At 43.9% G+C, this 22500-nt stretch overlaps 1 protein-coding gene across 1 annotated transcript in view; it reads right to left on the bottom strand.

The window, feature by feature from the left end:
• The window catches only part of kcnh5b (potassium voltage-gated channel, subfamily H (eag-related), member 5b), a 43327-nt gene that overhangs the window by 11191 nt on the left and 9636 nt on the right, over positions 1-22500 (bottom strand). The window contains exons 5-10 of the mRNA XM_058379744.1: positions 19832-19950; positions 18785-19177; positions 13792-14221; positions 5447-5646; positions 5005-5257; positions 1665-1861 (exon numbers count right to left, since the gene is read on the bottom strand). Of these exons, the coding sequence (XP_058235727.1) occupies positions 1665-1861; positions 5005-5257; positions 5447-5646; positions 13792-14221; positions 18785-19177; positions 19832-19950 (1592 nt within the window). The remainder of the gene's footprint in view (positions 1-1664; positions 1862-5004; positions 5258-5446; positions 5647-13791; positions 14222-18784; positions 19178-19831; positions 19951-22500) is intronic.

The raw sequence follows: 22500 nt of genomic DNA, 5'->3' as shown, positions 1-22500 counted from the left end.
ATTGTGTCAGTGTACAGAGGACTGGATGGATGAAGGGATGATTGGGTCAGTGTACAGATGGATGGATGGATGATGGGGTCAGTGTACAGATGGATGGATGAATGGATGATTGGGTCAGTGTACAGATTGACGGATGAACGGATGATTGGGTCAGTGTACAGATGGACGGATGGATGGATGATGGGGTCAGTGTACAGATCGATGGATGAGGGGATGATTGGGTCAGTGTACAGATCGATGGATGAGGGGATGATTTGGTCAGTGTATAGATGGACGGATGATGGGGTCAGTGTACAGATGGATGGATGAGGGGATGATTGGGTCAGTGTACAGATGGATGGATGAGGGGATGATTTGGTCAGTGCACAGATGGATGGATGAGGGGATGATTTGGTCAGTGTATAGATGGACGGATGATGGGGTCAGTGTACAGATGGACGGATGAGGGGGTGATTGGGTCAGTGCACAGATGGATGGATGATGGGGTCAGTGTACAGATGGACAGATGAGGGGATGATTTGGTCAGTGTACAGATGGACGGATGAGAGGATGATTTGGTCAGTGTACAGATGGATGGGTGATTGGGTCAGTGTACAGATGGATGGATGATTGGGTCACTGTACAGATGGATGGATGAGGGGATGATTGGGTCAGTGTACAGATGGATGGAAGCATGGATGATTGGGTCAGTGTACAGATGGACAGATGCATGGATGATTGGGTCAGTGTACAGATGGACAGATGCATGGATGATTGGGTCAGTGTACAGATGGACGGCTGAGGGGAGAGAGAAACAGAAGGAGTCTGTGGGCAGGATGCTGGTCTGTCCTGCTGTAGTGAATCTCACTGCTGATTGCTAATTACTGCTTTCAGGTCGACTCTCAGCCTCAGGTGTGAGCTGCAGGAATAACGCTGATAAATTCCGAATGAATTCACTTCGGCATGCAGGAAACTAGTGTTCCATCTCCCACCCTTCTAGATTTATTACACTAATTAGTTTGAGATTTAGGCCTTTGTACAGAGAGAGAGTGAGCGAGAGAGAGAGAGAGAGAGAGAGAGAGAGAGAAATTACAGAAAGGTACAATGTGAGACAAAGTGGCTGAAAGAATCAGAGAAAGCAGGAGTGTGTGAGAGAGTGAGAGAAAGAGAGAGAGAGAGAGAGAGAGAGAGAGAGAGACAAGGAGAGAGACAGAGTGAGAGACAGAGAGAGAGAGTGAGGGGGGGGATTATAGAAAGGTACAAAGTGAGACTTAGAAAGTGGCAGAAAGAAACAAAGAAACAGAGCCAAAAGAAAGAGTGAGAGAGAGAGAGAGAGAGAGAGAGAGAGAGTGGTCAAATAAATTGAGGTATTTTGAACCACCCAATGGAGATTGGAGACTCAGACTTCTTCTTTGTCACTACTAACCCACAATCCTTCTGGTGCCTCTTCACTCTAGACAGTGGTCAATAAGATTAGTGCGGTGAGGTTTGAGACACAAAGAGATTCCTGCTTTCATCACAGGAGAACCGCGACACCCGAGCGCTTCTGAGGCACAGTCTGGAATTTTGGGCTTGATAGAGGTTTTCTTGGGAATTATGAGAATTTCTGTTGGATTAGTATACAGGAAAAAGAGTAAAAAAAGTAAGAGTTGATGTATGTGTGTGTGTGTGTGTGTGTGTTGTACCCGTTTGCGCAGGTTGCAGGTGAGGATGAGATTGCGGGAGAAGGAGTTGGCGAACGCTGTGTAGAAGTCCAGCACTTTCAGCAGAGCGTCTCTGTGAATGATGTGCAAGTCGCAGTAGGTTAGTGCTCTGACGTTAGCGCACGAGTGAGCGAGGGTCGTCTCTTTCCAGAACACATCCCCGAACACATCACCTTTACCTGAAAGAGAGAGAGAGACAGAGAGAGAGAGAGAGAGAGAGAGAGAGAGAGAAATAAAGCAAGAGGAGGGCACTCAGACAAAGGCAAGGGCAACAATTTCTGCACAAAAATCTACATTTTTGAAAGAAAGAAAGAAAGAAAGAAAGAAAGAAAGAAAGAAAGAAAGAAAGAAAGAAAGAAAGAAAGAAAATGGATAGGGTTATGGAAGGTTAAATGGTGGATGGATGGATGGATGGATGGATGGATGGACAGAAACTATGTAAATGATTGTTTTACAGAAATGGTGGCTCAATCAATTGACAGACGAAAGCACAAATGGTAAATTGATAGATAGATGGTTTAAACAATAGATGTATAGACAGATCCATGGATGGATGGATGGATGGATGGATGGATAGATGAACGGATGGATAGATGGATGAAAGGAAGGATGGATGGATGGATGGATGGTTGGATGGACAGCTCAATCAATAAATGGATGAACAGATAACTAAATGAACAGATATATGGGACGTGTAGACAGCTGGAATGGTGGGTAGAAGTAAAAATGTGTTGACAGATGACAAATGAATCGAGGAACAGAATCAGAGAATGGATGGATGGATGAATGGATTGGTGGATGAATGGATGGATGGCTAGATGGATGGCTGGATGGATGTTTGAATGGAAAGATGAACGGATAAGTAGGCAGTTGGGTGAATGGGTGGATGGATGCATGGACGGATAGATGGATGGATTAATGAATTGATGGATGGATGGATGGGTTGGTGGATGAATGGATGGATGGATTGGTGGATGAATAGATGGATGGATTGGTGGATGGATGGATGGATGGATGAACAGCTCAATCAATAAATGGATGGACAGATAACTAAATGAACAGATATATAAGATGTTTATACAGATGGTGGGTAGAAGAAACAATGTGTTGACAGATGACAAATGAGTCGAGGAACAGAGTCAGAGATGGATGGATGGATGGATGGATGGATGGACTGGTGGATGGATGGATGGATGGATGGATGGACGGCTCAATCAATAAATGAATGGACAGATAACTAAATGAACAGATATATCGGATATGTAGACAGATAGAATGGTGGGTAGAAGAAACAATGTGTTGACAGATGACAAATGAGTCGAGTCAGAGATGGGTGGATGGATGGATGGATGAGTGGATGGATGGATGAGTGGATGGATGAGTGGATGAGTGGATGGATGGTAGGATAAGTGGCTTAGAGATTCTCAGACTGTTCACTGGAATAAATCTTGATTGTTGTGTTGAGACGACTCAGAGATCAGTGTATAAACGATCCCACCAGCTTGTTTCTGCTTATTAATGACTTGTTATAATGAACAGATCTGTCAGTATGTGGCAGAGCACACAAGGCCAATTAATTACAAATTAGCCAGAACAACCAGCACACAAGCCTCGCATTTCTCATCCAATGGTATTATTCATAAAGTGTACAGTACACGCCTAATTCATTCACTAATGACACGACTGCAACACACTGCGTGTCTGAAATCTCAACAAGACACTTTACACTGAACAATTAGACATTATTCCATGTTGTTCTGAGTCTGTTCTCTGTTACAAAGCACACAGAGACAGCATGTGATGTCATCACTCCATTATCAAGCATCAAGAAGAAGGAAACCGAAAATAAGACTAAAATTCCATAAACTGCACATTACTGTAGCAAACAGGAGGTGGAAAATGTTCCAGTATCAGTGAAATTTCAGATAACCGAGAAATGAGATAAAGTGTGTGCTGCTTGCTTCTGTTACTGATTTCAATTCAATTCCAAATAAATAAATAACAATCAATTCTGGCTTTAAGCACACAGAAGTTTTCCACCACGGGAAAGTCGACATCTCGGCATCAGCAGATATCTCGAATAAGGCAGAATTTCCCATGAACTGAGATTATTACATTACAATAAACCAAATATGATACTGTTTGAGTTTTCAAGCATTATTTTTTTCTTTTGGCAGCGATATATAAACATAATCAGGCAAGCTTGGGATAAGTAACGAGGAAAATGTCATTACATAGATTATATTTGGTTGATTAGGTTGTAATCTTATAACTTGATACATTTGATTATATCCAAGATACACCGTATTGACAAAAGTTTCGGGACACCTCCCAAATAACTGAATTCAGGTGTTTTTCAAGGGTTGAGCTCGGCCCCTTAGTTCCAGTGAAAGGAACTCTTAATGCTTCAGCTTCATACCAAGACATTTTGGACAATTTCATGCTCCCAACTTTGTGGGATGACCCCTTCATGTTCCAACATGACTGCACACCAGTGACCAAAGCAAGGTCCATAAAACAATGGACAATATAGTGTATTTTTACTTGTTATGATGGACAGAGGAGTTTGTGCTTTGCAATGTTCTTTGTAACATAACCTGTTTTTTTTTTGTCTTATTAAACTGAGAAAAGTGAGAGGGTTCGGAGAGGGAATGATTCTTTATAGCTGCTTTAACTTAAGTGAACACAAGATATATCTTCTTTCATGGACATCAACTATAAAAAACAAAGACTAAATTGATCATTGATTATTTTCCTGTAACTGCATGCCATTAAGTGTTTTATTCTCTACATCGTGGACACCGTTAGATCTCTACTGACTGAACATTTTTAAAAATCTGACCCTGATCTGCAGTGTCTGTAGTTAAATGTTGAAAAGTTACCCAGCGACATGCAGCCAGGCTGTGAAACCGCTGAGACACGGCAGGTGCTGATGAGATATAACTGAATAAAAATGACCGAGACGAGCGTGCAGACTTTTTGCCGTTTCAGCCCCCGCTGTGACGCTCCCTGCAGAGCCGTTCTGCTGTTCTCTCCATCATCACGGCAGGAGTTATTGTCTCTCCTGCCTCCTCCTGAGGCCTCAGGCCTCCCATGGGAAGTGATTAACACTCTATACGACTCCGTCCCCATGACGACTCGAGTTGCCGCTCACGGTGTCGCTTTCAATGAGGTTTCTGATTGGAAGTGGCGCCTTTAACGGGTGGAAGAGAACTATCAAATGGAAATGCAATCAATGCGACATTAACCGTGGCCTAAAAATAAAACGCATGAAGAATCCTGCGGATTTCTCGCCATACTTGGAGTGATCAGTCACGCTCACCTAGTATGGCGATGACCTCGTCGTCCTGGATGACCTCGAGCGAGCCAGACACTACGAAGCACAGCGTGTCGACGCTTTCCCCGGCGTGGAAAATCAGGTCCCCGGGAGCCGAGTGGATGGTCTGGAACTCCACGGCTAGCGAGCGCAGGCAGCCGTCGCTGGCCAATCGGAACGCAGGGTGCTCGTTAAACACCTTCCTGTTCAGGTGGACGCAGATATCTGCACGCATGTCCTTGGGACAGATGGACAGCACCTGTGGACATGTGGACAGGCCTGTAATCACCTGCTGCTTTTGTCAAGAGAAGCGATTTCTCACTAACTATGAATGGTTTACAAAAAATTCACACAATAAAGTCTTTCCAGAATCTCTTTCCTCAGCCTCGACAGCTCTGAAGTTTATGTTTAATGGCTTTAATTTCATCCCTCAGCTCTCATGTCTCACCTTCTCTGAGTCTATGCCTTTGGTCATGGACCACGTGGAGACGATGTAGTCCATCACTCGCTCACTCAGGCCTTTGGGCACCTGGTAAAGCTTCAGGAAGTCCCTCACGTTGTTCAGCATCTCATGGTAGCGGTTGGTGTTGGCGTACATCTGCTGGAAGATGGTGGTGACGTTTCCGAAGATCGTAGCATAGAGAAGAGCTGGAGGACAGATGAAATTTGAGATTTAAATAACAATAATAATATAAAAAATATTTTCACATTCTTTTGCTGCAAAAGTGTGTTTCTAACCCTAACCCTCTCTTTCTTTCTTTCTCTCTCTCTCTCTCAACATTTTTCTTCCCTCTCTTAATAATACACAATAATAGCACAAAACACAGCTTTACATAGTGACATATTCTCCTTATTGTAATATTGTGGTGGTGGGATTTTTTTTGGAGTGAAGGCAAAATGTTGACGCCGTTACTATTCCTAACCTTCACAAAAAACTTCAGCGCATAATTCCCAAGACGTTCTGCTGGGATAAACAGGAAGCTTTATCAACCTTATGTGAAGGAATGCACAAGTGTTCAAAATTCATCTCCATGGGAAACATTACTGCCTCAGATTAATCATCATCATCATCAACATCATCATCATCACCACGCTGCTCTTCTCCATAGCAACCTAATCTGAAATAGTTCTGCAAATACTCTGTCACCACTTGTGGCAAATAAAGACAGAAGAAAGAGATGCTTAAAATACACACACCCACACACACACACACACACACACACACACACAGAAAATACAATGAGAGAAGGGAGTGATTGGGTTATCAGGCTCCTCGTGATCATTATTCACACCTGCTCCTTATTAATCTTCACATTAGTCCTTAATAACAAAAGTTTTTACTGTTCCTCTGCAAGCCCTGTTACTGTGATTCCCAGAGCAGGAGGTGTGGCCTCTGTTATTGTGATTCCCAGAGCACGAGGTGTGGCCTCTGTTACTGTGATTCCCAGAGCAGGAGGTGTGGCCTCTGTTATTGTGATTCCCAGAGCAGGAGGTGTGGCCTCTGTTATTGTGATTCCCAGAGCAGGAGGTGTGGCCTCTGTTACTGTGATTCCCAGAGCACGAGGTGTGGCCTCTGTTACTGTGATTCCCAGAGCAGGAGGTGTGGCCTCTGTTACTGTGATTCCCAGAGCACGAGGTGTGGCCTCTGTTACTGTGATTCCCAGAGCAGGAGGTGTGGCCTCTGTTACAGTGATTCCCAGAGCACGAGGTGTGGCCTCTGTTACTGTGATTCCCAGAGCACGAGGTGTGGCCTCTGTTATTGTGATTCCCAGAGCACGAGGTGTGGCCTCTGTTACTGTGATTCCCAGAGCAGGAGGTGTGGCCTCTGTTACTGTGATTCCCAGAGCAGGAGGTGTGGCCTCTGTTATTGTGATTCCCAGAGCACGAGGTGTGGCCTCTGTTACTGTGATTCCCAGAGCAGGAGGTGTGGCCTCTGTTACTGTGATTCCCAGAGCAGGAGGTGTGGCCTCTGTTATTGTGATTCCCAGAGCACGAGGTGTGGCCTCTGTTACTGTGATTCCCAGAGCAGGAGGTGTGGCCTCTGTTATTGTGATTCCCAGTGCTGGAGGTGTGGCCTCTGTTATTGTTATTCCCAGTGCTGGAGGTGTGGCCTCTGTTATTGTTATTAGCAGAGCAGGAGGTGTGGCCTCTGTTATTGTTATTAGCAGTGTAGGAGGCGTGGCCTCTGTTATTGTTATTAGCAGAGCAGGAGGTGTGGCCTCCGTTATTGCTATTCCCAGTGCAGGAGTCATGGCCTCTGTTATTGTTATTAGCAGTAGAGGGGGTGTGGCCTCTGTTATTGTTATTAGCAGTAGAGGAGGTGTGGCCTCTGTTATTGTTATTAGCAGTGCAGGAGGCGTGGCCTCTGTTATTGTTATTAGCAGTGCAGGAGGCGTGGCCTCTGTTATTGTTATTAGCAGTGCAGGAGGCGTGGCCTCTGTTATTGTTATTAGCAGTGCAGGAGGCGTGGCCTCTGTTATTGTTATTAGCAATGCAGGAGGCGTGGCCTCTCTTATCTATATTCCCAGTGCAGGAGGTGTGGCCTCTGTTATTGTTATTAGCAGTGCAGGAGGTGTGGCCTCTGTTATTGTTACTAGCAGTGCAGGAGGCGTGGCCTCTGTTATTGTTATTCCCAGTGCAGGAGGTGTGGCCTCTGTTATTGTTATTCCCAGTGCAGGAGGTGTGGCCTCTGTTATTGTTATTCCCAGTGCAGGAGGTGTGGCCTCTGTTATTGTTATTCCTAGTGCAGGAGGTGTGGCCTCTGTTATTGTTATTCCTAGTGCAGGAGGTGTGGCCTCTGTTATTGTTCTTCCCAGTGCAAAAGGTGTGGCCTCTGTTATTGTCATTAGCAGTGAAGGAGGTGTGGCCTCTGTTATTGTCATTAGCAGTGCAGGAGGTGTGGCCTCTGTTATTGTTACTCCCAGTGCAGGAGGTGTGGCCTCTGTTATTGTTATTCGCAGTGCAGGAGGTGTGGCCTCTATTATTGTTATTCCCAGTGCAGGAGGTGTGGCCTCTGTTATTGTTATTCCCAGAGCAGGAGGTGTGGCCTCTGTTATTGTTATTCCCTGTGCAGGAGGTGTGGCCTCTGTTATTGTTATTCCCAGTGCAGGAGGTGTGGCCTCTGTTACTGTTATTCCCAGTGAAGGAGGTGTGGCCTCTGTTATTTTTATTCCCAGTGAAGGAGGCAGGGCCTCTGTTATTGTTATTCCCAGAGCAGGAGGTGTGGCCTCTGTTATTGTTATTCCCTGTGCAGGAGGTGTGGCCTCTGTTATTGTTATTCCCAGTGCAGGAGGTGTGGCCTCTGTTATTGTTATTCCCTGTGCAGGAGGTGTGGCCTCTGTTATTGTTATTCCCAGAGCAGGAGGTGTGGCCTCTGTTATTGTTATTCCCTGTGCAGGAGGTGTGGCCTCTGTTATTGTTATTCCCAGTGCAGGAGGTGTGGCCTCTGTTACTGTTATTCCCAGTGAAGGAGGTGTGGCCTCTATTATTGTTATTCCCAGTGCTGCTCTGCATTCCTGATCATGGCTAGATGGATAAAAAGAGTGACACGCCGTTGACTAATAAATATAAAATTCCTAGCCATGAAAAAAGAGGAATAAAACACTTCAGGATGTTCTGCTGGAGCAAAAGCTTTGTGTGGCGCTAACAAGTGTGATTTTTAATTTATTAAAGAATGACACACATTTGGTCCATTTCTAGTTCATTTTAATGTGGAAACATCAGAGACGAGTTATCACTTACACTACAGCAGATACTGTATAAAGCGTCCCTCAGCAGCCTCTCATTTGTTTCTCTCTTGAGGATAATAAAGTTACAGCTTGTGCCTCTGGCTGTTACAAGGCACTGACTCTGGAGACTCCATCCTTCAATGTTAAATAAATATCTCCTAACAGATAAGATCATCATATCAACAGTTTTATCACAGATATATAAACCTGTGTTGTTCACAGCGCTGTGGTAATGTTTTACTTTAACAAATTCAGTCTGTTAGATTTTGCACTTTTTACTGCAAGTAACGGAAGGTTCGAAAGCAAAGACATTAATAGTGAAGAAGTTAGAGTCAGTTCAAAAGCTTTTGACCACTGTTTGCTTCATAAACTGCCCACACAACCTTCTTGAACTATTTTCCCGTTAACTTCACCTCCTGCCTCATTACTGCCTTTAGTAAAATGAAAAGAAAACTGAATGTTTGAGCAATGATGACCAGAAAATGTGAAGCGCTATAGGAGCTCTACATGTGGAATGAACAGCAGCAGCTGCACTCAAATGCAACAGTGTTGTTGTTTTTGCCGTTGGTTTGTGTTATTAAACTCAGATCTGAAACTTATTTCCAAAATAACACCCTCAATTACCCTCCAGAGAGGCACAAATGCAGCTTTATACCATCTAATGCACTCTTAAAGCCACCCAAACGACTGCCTGGGGTTTCTGTTATTCCCAGTGCAGGAGGTGTGGACTCTGTTTCTGTTATTCCCATTGCAGGAGGTGTGGCCTCTGTTTCTGTTATTCCCAGTGCTGGAGGTGTGGCCTCTGTTATTGTTATTAGCAGAGCAGGAGGTGTGGCCTCTGTTATTGTTATTAGCAGAGCAGGAGGTGTGGCCTCTGTTATTGTTCTTCCCAGTGCACGAGGTGTGGCCTCCGTTATTGTTATTAGCAGAGCAGGAGGTGTGGCCTCTGTTGTTGTTCTTCCCAGAGCAGGAGGTGTGGCCTCTGTTATTGTTCTTCCCAGTGCAGGAGGTGTGGCCTCTGTTATTGTTATTAGCAGAGCAGGAGGTGTGGCCTCTGTTATTGTTCTTCCCAGTGCAGGAGGTTTGGCCTCTGTTATGGTTATTAGTAGTGCAGGAGGTGTGGCCTCTGTTGTGGTTATTAGTAGTGCAGGAGGTGTGGCCTCTGTTGTGGTTATTAGTAGTGCAGGAGGTGTGGCCTCTGTTATGGTTATTAGTAGTGCAGGAGGTGTGGCCTCTGTCATTGTTATTTCCAGAGCAGGAAGCATGGCCTCGGTTATTGTTATTAGCAGTGCAGGAGGTGTGACCTCTGTTGTTGTTATTCCAGTGCAAAAGGTGTGGCTTCTGTTATTGTTATTCCCAGTAAAGGAGGTGTGGCCTCTGTATAAGTCAGTTCCAGTGAAGGAGGTGTGGCCTCTGTATAAGTCAGTCCCTGTGAAGGAGTTGTGGCCTCTGTTATTGTTATTCCCAGTGAAGGAGATGTGGCCTCTGTATAAGTCAGTCCCTGTGAAGGAGGTGTGGCCTCTGTATAAGTCAGTCCCTGTGAAGGAGGTGTGGCCTCTGTATAAGTCAGTCCCTGTGAAGGAGGTGTGGCCTCTGTATAAGTCAGTCCCAGTGAAGGAGGTATGGCCTCTGTATAAGTCAGTCCCAGTGAAGGAGGTGTGGCCTCTGTATAAGTCAGTCCCTGTGAAGGAGGTGTGGCCTCTGTATAAGTCAGTCCCTGTGAAGGAGGTGTGGCCTCTGTATAAGTCAGTCCCTGTGAAGGAGGTGTGGCCTCTGTATAAGTCAGTCCCAGTGAAGGAGGTATGGCCTCTGTATAAGTCAGTCCCAGTGAAGGAGGTGTGGCCTCTGTATAAGTCAGTCCCAGTGAAGGAGGTATGGCCTCTGTATAAGTCAGTCCCAGTGAAGGAGGTGTGGCCTCTGTATAAGTCAGTCCCAGTGAAGGAGGTGTGGCCTCTGTATAAGTCAGTCCCAGTGAAGGAGGTGTGGCCTCTGTATAAGTCAGTCCCAGTGAAGGAGGTGTGGCCTCTGTATAAGTCAGTCCCAGTGAAGGAGGTGTGGCCTCTGTATAAGTCAGTCCCAGTGAAGGAGGCGTGGCCTCTGTATAAGTCAGTCCCAGTGAAGGAGGCATGGCCTCTGCATGCAGCTCTAAAAATCATCCAGGATCCAGTCAGTCAGAATGTGGAAGAAGAATACTACGACTGAAACCTTTTCACAGGAAACCAAAGAGCTAGTACGCAAATTCACAACGTTCATAAATAAACTGATATCATTTTAATATTTTTTAAATACATTTTTAATATCTGTGAAAAACCTGACCCAGGAGGCTTGATGTCTCCTCGATCCTAAGGGCATGTAATCATCTGCCACATAACACACACAGTTACTGTATCTGCAGTGTTTATTAAAACTGAACTGAGCCTGAAGCACTGTGATACATTCCGAAAGAGTTTTTGTTACCGGAATAAAATATGGCAGAAACTTATAACACACACACACACACACGTGACAGTTAGTTTATTAATCACAATCATTTTTCAGCAGTGAGAAAACTGTTTCTGGAAATATTCACAAATCAGAGAGAGCACGGAGTGTGCTGACGGGTAGATTATGTATGTATGTATGTGTGTGTGTGTGTGTGTGTGTGTGTGCAGGAACGTGGTTTCAGTGTTTGGGGGATGTTTCGGTGTGAAGTTAATAGCAGGCTGTGCTTGTTGAGTGGAAATGATGAGTGGGAAATCCATTAGGAGGACACAGAGTCACTCTGTAGGGAATTTCTGTAAACGGCTGCAGCTGATAATGAGGCCTAAAAGGACCTCGCCGCCGTCCTGACAAACAATAAACAGCTGCAGGGCGATGATAGCGACGGCAATTTATACTGCCTTGCTTAAAGACGCTTTAAAACTCCGTACAGCTCTGTGTGTTGGGAAGCGATCTGGCGGTCCATGGCAGCGTGGGCCACGTTTATATTCTCCTTATCTGTCCTTCCACTGAAGAGTCTAAGAGAAGAGACTCCAAGAGATCGGAGAGATTCGGGCTTGGGTCCTGCTTCTAATTCCCAGCATTAACGTTGCAGAAACTGGACTGGAGCTTAAAAAAAAAACCTCCTTGTATTTACACATCACTCCACCTGATGCTCTGCACCGAGTACTGCCCCATCCATTAAAGATAAGAAACAACCAGTGAGCAGAGATTATTTCTTTTCAGCTCATGATGGTGTTGATTTCCCTATAACATCACACTCCATACGTTTAATTCCTCTGACGCCACAGCAAGACGCCAATATATGTTGTTAAGAGCGCCTGGTTGCACTTTTTATCAGTTTATAGACACATTTAAGAGTACTGGAACATCCGTGAAACACTTTCTAGCTGCTCTAAACATCCTTCCCTCACACAGCCTCTCTTTTCTCTCTTCTGAACTTATTAAAATGAAAAGAGCACAGTTTTCCATCTGATCAAGAAACCACAAAAATAAAAAAAAAATAGAAAAGGCATCATATGCACAAGAGGAGGCGTTTTCATGATGGGAAACAGAGATCCGAGGCTGGATGGATGAATGGTTTACGCAGACGTAGGAAGAGGAAGAGTGAAAATAGCGCTCGTGCCATCGGAATGAAATATTTACTCACCAACTAGACCACAGCATGAAGCAAATACCATCGTCTGTTCATAAATATCTCAGCTTGTTTACTGATCAACTGATTTTGTAAATACATGCAAATTTAATTAAAAAAAGTGATAATAACACCACTGTAATTAATTCTTATTTAGATGATCTTTAAGGAAAGTCTTAAATTCACATGACACATAATGGTATATTTACACCGATCAGCCATAACATTATGACCAGTGAGAGGTGCCGTGAATAAGCCTGAGGATCTCCTCATCATGGCACCTGTTAGTGGGTGGGATATATTAGGCTATATATAGATTATAATGTTTATTAACATTTTGTACCCAAAGTTGATGTGTTAGAAGCAGGAAAAATGGACAAGCGTAAGGATTTGAGAGAGTTTGAAGAAGGGCCAAATTGTGATCGTGGATAAACGACTGGATAAGAGCATCTCCAAATCTACAGCTCTTGTGAGCCCATGAAGGCCCCACCTCGAGAACTTACAGGACTTAAAGGATCTGCTGCTAACATCTTGGTACCAGATACCACAGCACACCTTCAGGGATCTAGTGGAGTCCATGCCTCGATGGGTCAGGGCTGTTTTGGCAGCAAAAGGGGGACCAACACAATATTGGTCATAATGTTATGCCTGATCGGTGTCAAGTTAGAAAGATCAGGGTTGGGGCGGAGTTTATATAATTTATTACAAATATTCCTATGAAACAAAACGATATCCAATCACACTGCACTTGTTTGGTCAAATTGGAATACGTAAGTGTTTACTGTAAGTAGAGTATGATATGCTGTATATATAACACTTCAAACGAACATGTTCACGTCGCTGCTTTGTTCTGCTGTTCAGTGCTTTTTCTGTAAACGTATGCAGACGCTTTATTACAGACTTCATCCTAGAAATGTAATCCTGTGTGAGTTTGCGTCACGCAGCCTGCACCTGCAGCATGCTACAAAATCTAATAAACTGCAGCTAAAAATGTCTGCAGCTCAATGCCAGGGATGAGAAATGCACGGCTTTAAAAATGGCTCGGTAATGTAAGTGGGCTGAGATCTGCTGACTCAGCACACCGTCCCATTCTCTCCTCTCGGCCGCCGATTGAATTAAACGCCCCGATCGATCAGGAGTGTGGGACCTGACGGGTTGTGGGTGAGGAAAATAGAAAGAGACGAGTGATGGAACGGAGTATATCGATCTGATCCGAGAATTAAAAGGCACCTCGATGCCTCGTGGCCGCGGAAGTAAAAGACGAGCTAATAGAAATGTCTCGCTTGGTTTTTAAATAGAACACCACGACGCTGCCAGACTCTCGATTCTGATTGGTCATATGGTGTGGATTCACTTTGTGGAACATCCTAACGCGTTTCTATAGTAACGACTTCGAAGTGTTTCATACCTTTGATATAGGAGCAGAAGAAGTAAACAGAGGTGCACACTCACATCCTCCCATCATCATGGCCACAGAGAAGATCTTCTCCCCGTCAGTGGTAGGAGCGATGTTCCCGAATCCGATGGTCGTCAGACTGGTCATGGTGAAGTACAGGGACGTGATGTAGAGCGTGTGTTTCCCAGGGCCACCCTCCCATTGGCCGGAGCCGCTGACGTTGTAGCGGTATGGCGAGCCGGTGGTGGCAGCTAACTGGTAGAGCCAGCTGTCCGTCTTGATGGTGTTAGTGAGCTTGTCAATGACCTCGTAGTCTCCGATGCTGTACCAGATACAGGCGAGCCAGTGGGCCACCATACCGAACACACACACCAGCAAGACCAGCACGGCCGCACCGTATTCCAGATAGTGGTCCAGCTTCCGCGCCACGCGACCCAAACGCAGCAGACGCACCACCTTCAGAGAGCTGAACAAACTGCTGATGCCCTGGAAGACAGGATGAAGGAGAAACTGGTCATTATCCTCGGACTCCATTTATCATTGCAAATAAAACCTAATGAATAAAATATGATTTTACAAACAACACCGAGCTTCACGTCCTCAGCTCAGTTCCACCAAAGACAAGTGGAAAAGTTTGCACACCCTTTAGGGCAAACTTTTACCCTCGTCTGTATTCTTTTACCCTCATCTGTATCCTTTTACCCTCGTCTGTATTCTTTTACCCTTGACTGTATCCTTTTACCGTTGTCTGTATCCTTTTACCCTCGTCTGTATCCTTTTACCCTCATCTGTATTCTTTTACCCTCGTCTGTATTCTTTTACCCTCGTCTGTATCCTTTTACCCTCGTCTGTATTCTTTTACCCTCGTCTGTATCCTTTTACCCTCGTCTGTATCCTTTTACCCTCGTCTGTATCCTCTTACCCTCGTCTGTATCCTCTTACCCTCAACTGTATTCTTTTACCCTCGTGTGTATCCTTTTACCATCGTCTGTATCCTTTTACCCTCGTCTGTATTCTTTTACCCTCATGTGTATTCTTTTACCCTCGTCTGTATTCTTTTACCCTCGTGTGCATTCTTTTACCCTCGTCTGTATCCTTTTACCCTCGTGTGCATTCTTTTACCCTCGTCTGTATTCTTTTACCCTCGTCTGTATTCTTTTACCCTCATCTGTATCCTTTTACCCTCGTCTGTATTCTTTTACCCTCGTCTGTATTCTGCAAAGATGTCGTCTGGGTCATTATGCAAAAATCTGTAATAAAAGTATTTAAAAGTCTGCTCTGCGTTTGTGTATTTGAAAGGAACCTGATTATGAACATGGTATATTTCCTCTACGTCTTGTCTTCGCTTGTGGGAAATAATTTTCTGGCTGCTGTTTACGACGATCGATCGATCGCTGGTGAAATAACAACGTGACACAATACGGGACATTCGTTCACGCTCTTTCGTAAATGCAGCATGAAAGCTTATAATAGCTTATAATAATTCGCGAGCAGAATCACTTCACTGTTCGCTCTGATCGCAATCACACCTTAAAGCATACGTTTATATTGTAGATATGTCAGGAGCTACTGAGACGGTTCCCTGCCAGACCATCAGAGGGTGCTGACCGGCAGTTCATCATGGTTTGTTGCATTGTTGTGCCGCACCCTTCCCATTGTTCCATTTTTCCGCCATGCCACCTGTTCATTATTGAACCTAATGTTCTGCCCTGTATATACCAGTCAGTTGCCTTAGTCATGGTCAGTCATTGTTTGGTTCCTTATCTTGTAGTTCTGTTTGGTTTCTCATGTTGTAGTTCTGTTTTGTTGTTTTTACATTAGTTTATTCAAGTCATATTTTTTCTCATCCTGTATCTGGGTCTATTTTGCTGTGAGTGGGTGATCGAGCTTACTGCAGAGATCCGGGTTCGATCCCCGCTTCGGGCGGTGTCTCCCAAACCTTATAATATATTTGATCGTTCTAACATCTTCATGACACAGGAGTTTATGTTTTGTGGACGCCGCACTTTTGAACATTATGAACATCACGAACATCAGATGTTTACTTGTTTCCCTGCGCTTTTAAGAAGTACGTTGTCCGTAAATTAAAAAATAGAATTAAACACTTAAACACAGACTGGCTGTGATTGATTCATTTCCTTTTATTCCATGTTCGGTTCATCAGCACGAGAAGGAACTACCGAGAAGCTACTGTGATGTAAATAAAAATGACACGATAAAGGAAATATAAAGCTGCGGAGCGATGCGTATTATTTGAATTGCTCCAATTTAATGCTCGTCGTTTTCTGTACATTGCTCTAAAAAACCACACTGACGACGAGATCAGCAAGATTTATAGCTCGGGTTCTGCTGATAAAATAATTCCATTCATCACAGAGCTAAAGAGATAAATTGCACACTGTTACTCAGGGACAAATAGACAGAATGCACCGTAACTGAGCGGTATTTACATCAAGGCTAATACTCGCTAAGACTCGCTAAGACTCCAGCTGATGAATGGAGATCATTTCTATTCAAAAACACATTTAAGTGTAGCTGAATGCGAGAGTTAAAGACCTTCAGACTCTCCGGGGTTTGAATTCAAGCTTCCTGTCATTAATGCACTAATTTACAGCAATGTAGTGATGTGATTGGCCTTCCTTATACGATAAACTGATTCAAAACAGCAGTGAAATCCTGTACAGTGACACACACTAGATCAGCACAGCTGTGAGGAAGATGAACTAGTATGAATAATAAGGTTTGTGTTAGACCATCAGGGATTAAATACATAAAATTTTTAAATGTGTAAAAGGAAGAAAGGCTGTTACTGCTGTCTTGTGATCTGGTAAACATGAAAGGGCTTTGCTTTGGGAGTTAAACTGTGTGTGTGTGTGTGTGTGTGTGTGTGTGTGTGTGTGTAGTATTTTCCACACTTTAACTTTCTCCCAGAGGAACCTACAGCAGGGCTAAACTCAAACGACCTTCATTTACTCCGTAACCTGCTGACATCTGAACCAAATGATTGTGAAAAGAATTATGAAATAAATAAAAGATTTTGTGTCACTGTATCACTGCGATCTCACACAAAACAACAAAATCTTCCACAAAAATCTGTAGCAAATAAAAAAGTGAACTCAGAGTTTTTTAGAAGCTGAAACTCAAACATAATCAAAGATAATCAAAGATAGATAGAACAGAGATAGATATAAAATAAGAGGGTATTACAATTCTACCCGCAGTGGTGGTGGTGGCTCAAGTGGTTAAGTCTCTGGGTTGCTGACTGGAAGATCGGGGTTCAAACCCCAGCACAGAGCAGCTGCCACCATTGGGTCCTTGAGCAAGGCCCCCAACCCACCATGCTCCAGGGGTGTTGCATCATGACTGACCCTGTGCCCTGACCCCAACCCCCAAGGATGGGATATGTGAAGAAAGAATTTCATTGTGCAGTAACATATATGCGACAAATAAAGATAACTCTAAGAAAGTATGCAAGACACAAAAAGAGGTAAACAATTCTAAGGAGGTGGCTAGTAGTGCTTGATTAAATAGAGGGGATTTTTGGCAAGACGTCGCACCTGACTGCACTGATGCTGGGCGTCATTTTTGTTTTTTGTTGCTGAAGACATCTTCTGACTGCAATAGAGCCAAATGTGCTCCTTCTCATCATTTTTGCAAAAATTAATTATAAATAATAATATAATTGTAAATAATAGGTCATTGGAGAAGAACCTGGACCACCCTGTGATGTGTCCACTCAGAGAGGACATGCAGTGGAGGCAGTTACAAAGGCATTTAATGTGGTATTTGTCTATTAAACCAAACAGAGAAATGTCTTTCTGCTAGAAGTGTGTTTTGTCTTAATTGTGTCCTTAAGGGTGTACAAAATTTTGCACTCTCACTTGACATATCATTATTTTTAAAAAATAAAAATAGATAATGCCTTGATCAAGAGCCTAACAGCTTTTTTTCTATTCTTAAGAGTTTAAGGCATGAAGCTTGAGTATTCTGAACCAAACCTTGTTACTTGTGATAATGAAGGAACATTTTGTGTGTTAATTTTTAGAACTTACCTTTTCGCAGTGAGTCTTTAACTAATGCTCATGCTGACAAAAGCTACGGCTAATACTACACCCCGGGAGCGATCACCTACAGCTCCAGAAATGTCACGATCAGTGGATGCTGGGCTCGTTAAGGGGAAAGATGAGGGCTGAAAAAGCTCTGGCTCTGGGGGTTTGTGTGAGGATTGTGAGTCGCTCGGAACACTGAATAAAAACTAATATCAGTGAATCAAAGCAACAAGGCTTGTGGTTTAATCCTCAAAACGTCTCAGAGGCTCTTGAATAGCTGTTATGCTCTGAAAGCTAACAAGGACTGGCTGAAAATCTGCACTGTTAGTCCACTTCGTCTCATAGAAGTGAATTTGTGTGCATCCAAATGAAATATACACTCAGAGGAACACCTGTACTCCTGCTAATCCGTGCGATTATCCAATCAGTTAATCATGTGGCAGCATGAAATCATGCGAGGTTCTCAGTCTCAGTTACTTTGGTCATGGTATGGTTCTGCTGATCTTCTGATTCTGAAGGTCCTGATGTTCAAGCACAACACTCTCTAACAGGAAGGCTACAGCAACTTGAATAAGCACTCTTTACAACCGTGGTGAGCAGACAAGCATCAACAGCATCGACAGGGATGCCTCTGTCACCAAGCAGTCTAATCCTTCGCCACTATCATGAGGTCACTTGGGATATTATTAGTTCAGGGCCTCGGTTTTCCTCTCAGGAGGTTAATCTCAAAAAGTATTGATCTCTCCAGAGTGGTGCAAATCCTGTTGCTTAGATTCTGTCCGAACAGCTGGTCTGAGAGAACAGTCTAACAACAGGGATGAACTTTTTATCTTTGTGTTTTTCAGAAGATCATTCTGCAGCAAGATGACACTTTAATGGTATGATGATACCACGTACCACATTGCCATGCATGAACCACCTAGATGTAAGGGTCAACATGCAAATTAGCCTGATTATCACGATCCCTTTCAATTTTGAGATTCAACCCACCAATACTGACCTCATCCACGTTCTCGAAAGCATTGATGATGTCATAAGGCAGGCAGGAGAGCAGGTCTATCACAAACCAGGTCTTGAGATAGTTCATCCGGATCAGCTTGGGATCGGAGATAACCTCGCCTCCTGGCCCGACGAAAGTGGTGTGGAAGTTGAGCACGATGTCCACCAGGAAGATGACGTCCACGACGCTGTCCAGCACCAGCCAGGTGACATTGTTCTGCTTGGTCTTGAAGGAGACGTTGTAGGGCACCATGATGGCCGTGTAGAAGGTGAGGATGAGGATCACCCAGTCCCACGTGGTCTTGAAGGTGCAGTAGTGGAGGATGATGTGAGGCGGCGTCTTGGGAGCTTCCTGCTTGTACTGGGGCAGGATTTCCGAGCCAAGCTGAAGCACCTGAGAGCAGAGAGGATTCTTGATGAAGATGAACGCAGAGAAATTATCAAAAAGATAAAGGAACAAACATGAGTGAAATGAACAGATGGAGCATAGGAGAAGCATGTGTTATGGACCGAGATTCAGTGTGAGCATCAAACCGTCATAACACACCAGAGGAATCGTGAACCTACTCATCATTAATATGAGATATTGCAAAATAATAAGCGCTAAACATCACAAGCCCTCATTAAAGGGTCTGAAAGATAACACTGAGAGATCACACCACCCACATCATGCATCAAAACGTCCGGCACGTCCTTTTTTTTGTGACAGAGAGAAACAGGGACAAAGCGTAAATTATTAATCTGCTAGTGAGATGGAAATGGTGTAGGCAAACTGCGAGCTGGGGAAAGTATGCGATACGGTTACAGTAATGTCCTTGTGTGTATGTGTATGTCTTTGAGTGTCTGTGGTTCTGTTACAACTTTGTCCTTTGCAACTTTGTTTGCATGCAAGGGTGTAAGACAATGGCGCAATCTCTCAAAAGCTTCTCATAATTATACCGCTGTGTTGCAGATTCAAGACCTTGCTCAAGGACAGTCCTAGCATTAGGTCTCATGAGCCATGGTCAGGAGTAACTTGTTTATCCATGTGGTGTGCACACGCACTCACCTCTGCGAGTCGGGAGGTTTTGTGGGAGCTGACGTCAGGCTTGCTCATAGGAGTCAGCTGCTGGTTGGTGCTCCGGCTGTTGGTCAGAGCACGAGTGAGCCTGGCGAACTTCCCCCAGCCTGGAGGAGGACACAAAATAAGTTGACTTTATATGTCACACATATATTAGTGCACAGTGAAATTCTGTCTTCGCATATCCCATCCTTGGAGAGTTGGGGTCAGAGCACAGGGTCAGCCAAGATGCAGCACCCCTGGAGCAGGGGGGTTGGGGGCCTTGCTCAAAGGCCCAACAGTGGCAGCTTGGTGGTGCTGGGGCTTGAACCCCGATCATGACCCAGAGCCTTAACCGCTTGAGCTACCACTGCCCCACAATAGAACATAAAATATAACATTAACGCACAATGACTGGTGGAATTCAGAGTCTAACCATGGCGTCTGTAGAAGTTCTCAGAGGAACTCTAGAGTGTCTTAAATTGTTGTCTTTGAGGGACCTCAGAGTGAACCTGGCATCAGACTCCAAGTGACCCAAAATGTGTAAGACAGAGCAATAAACCACAAGATGCCCTGGATCCAGAACCAGGGACCAATCCGGTTGAGCTGGCACCACAATGTCTGACTTAAAGACCAAGCTATGCAGATGTGGATTAGACTAACTGTCACACACCAGAGTCAGCCTCATCAAAGAGATTCACTAGAAATGACCATACACCCCTTTTAAGATAAACTTGTGTGTTTCCCTTAATAGTAATAGCCTTGAAAATATCTCCACACATCCAAGAGCCTTCTTCGGTTCTGCCAAAGAAGGTGGCCATTATGGCAGGACCAGAGGAAGCTGTTGTTACACCTAACAAAAATGCTCTCACTTGTTAGAATCCCTACTTAACATTCAGGTCTTCACCACTGCCCGTCTCTTTTTTTTGTTTTTTTTTAACTTTTGTTTTTGGCCGGGTGAAGTGGAGGCACCTTGACACAGAGCCACTAAAAAGTCATAAAGCCTACCATCTTATATACAGGAGGAAGACCAAAGAAGTCCTGCCTTTGATGTAACCTTCCATCACTTCATACTTCATCAATGATTAAAGAAGAAGTTCTTCAAAAGGACTTACGGGGGCTCTGAGAGAAACGGCAAGTGAGTAAGGGTACTTGTTGACTTCCTCTAGACGCAGGAAAGCGCTCACGTTTTTTTTGGCTGGACTGGATTTCATTTAGAAGTTAACCAAAATCTGAGAAGAACTCTTACTCTATCATTGCTTCGCTTAACTAGACACTATGAAAATTCTATTTAACCTTGGATATGTTCATCATGCACAATATTTTTTTATTACTGGAACATTCATGAGAGCCAGCTGCTTTGTTCGAGTTAGACCTGTACATATAAATACAGATTATACGGCTTTGTATGGTGACTAAAAAAAGTAGCTAGTCGTTCCCTTGGATGAACGTCAGCCAGCAACAATTGACATGAGTTCATGCTGCAGGGTACGTAAGCATGTGTTAGTTTCTCAGCATAATTAGTTAGCACATTTTCATCAGTTTCATTTCAGTTTCTACAATTAATTTCTACCCATAACCTCTATAAATAGCTAACGGGTTAATTAGCAATCGTACTTCAGGCAGACTTGGCACTTAACACCAGGGTGTATGATTCATCAGAATTTAAGGCGAGAAAGTTTTTATCCATCTAAACTTTAATGTTTCCGACATTTCCAGAGCCGGAATGGAAAATAACATCAGGCCTAAACCACAACCTTGAAGCATGTTGGTGTTAACTAACTAGCATCTTCACAGGAAAAGTGTTTATATAAAAGAAGGATACACAGCAACTGGAGAGGCACTGAGACTGAAGGTTCAGTGTGGGATAACTATCTACTAAGGGATATGTCAGAGTCCTAGTTTTCTGTTTTTCAATTCCCCACTCCTTCTAACTTTTTGCATGAGAGCTCTCACTTCTGACCAGCAGTGTGTGTGTGTTCACGCTGAGCAGCAATCCCTCGCTCCCCAGCAGTTCTGCTGCCTGTTTAAAACCCAGATCATCACAAACGTCTTCCAACTTCACACGAGTCACAAGGCGGCCTGCTGGGTTTCATCTTCAGGAAATGGCTTATCTGAGGTTTAAACCTGACTCAGTCTGTTATTTTGCAAGAGGCGTTAGAGTAGATTGATTTTTCCCATGGTGCTGCATTAAAGGTTTATAAAACCCTGTTAAATCCCACCATCATACAGATAAGTCTGTTGTTTATGCGTGCATAAATCCATCGCACCGAGTATCGCTTTGCTAAATGTTCCAGCACTCTTCGTTGTAAGAGCTTTAAAACAGCCACAAGACATCTTTATCAGAACGTTTGTCAGCTTCTGGAATTAAACCATGACAGTAATTTGAGGTAGTTTGAGGTAAGTAGGAGGCATGGCCTAAGACAATACTATCCTGCTCATTTATTAAACTTTTTTTCAGTAGAAAAGGTGTTGCTTTGGCCTTTTGAGTGGACATGTGATGATTCAGACGTGTGACACGAGTAGGAGATATTGCCACAAAGTGAACAAAATGCTGACATCACATGAGCATGCACATGCTAGCTCCTGAAAGCTTCTATAAAAAGAAAAAGAAGTGCTGTACTTTACAACAAAGTACAATAACTGTGATTTGACTCATCAAAAGGACACAAAGATTT

The sequence above is a fragment of the Hemibagrus wyckioides genome, linkage group LG03, assembly GCF_019097595.1.
Source record: "Hemibagrus wyckioides isolate EC202008001 linkage group LG03, SWU_Hwy_1.0, whole genome shotgun sequence".
In the NCBI taxonomy this organism is placed as follows: Eukaryota; Metazoa; Chordata; class Actinopteri; order Siluriformes; family Bagridae; genus Hemibagrus; species Hemibagrus wyckioides.
The sequence above is the reverse complement of the archived record's forward strand: the minus strand, read 5'-3'. Positions and strand labels throughout refer to the sequence as shown.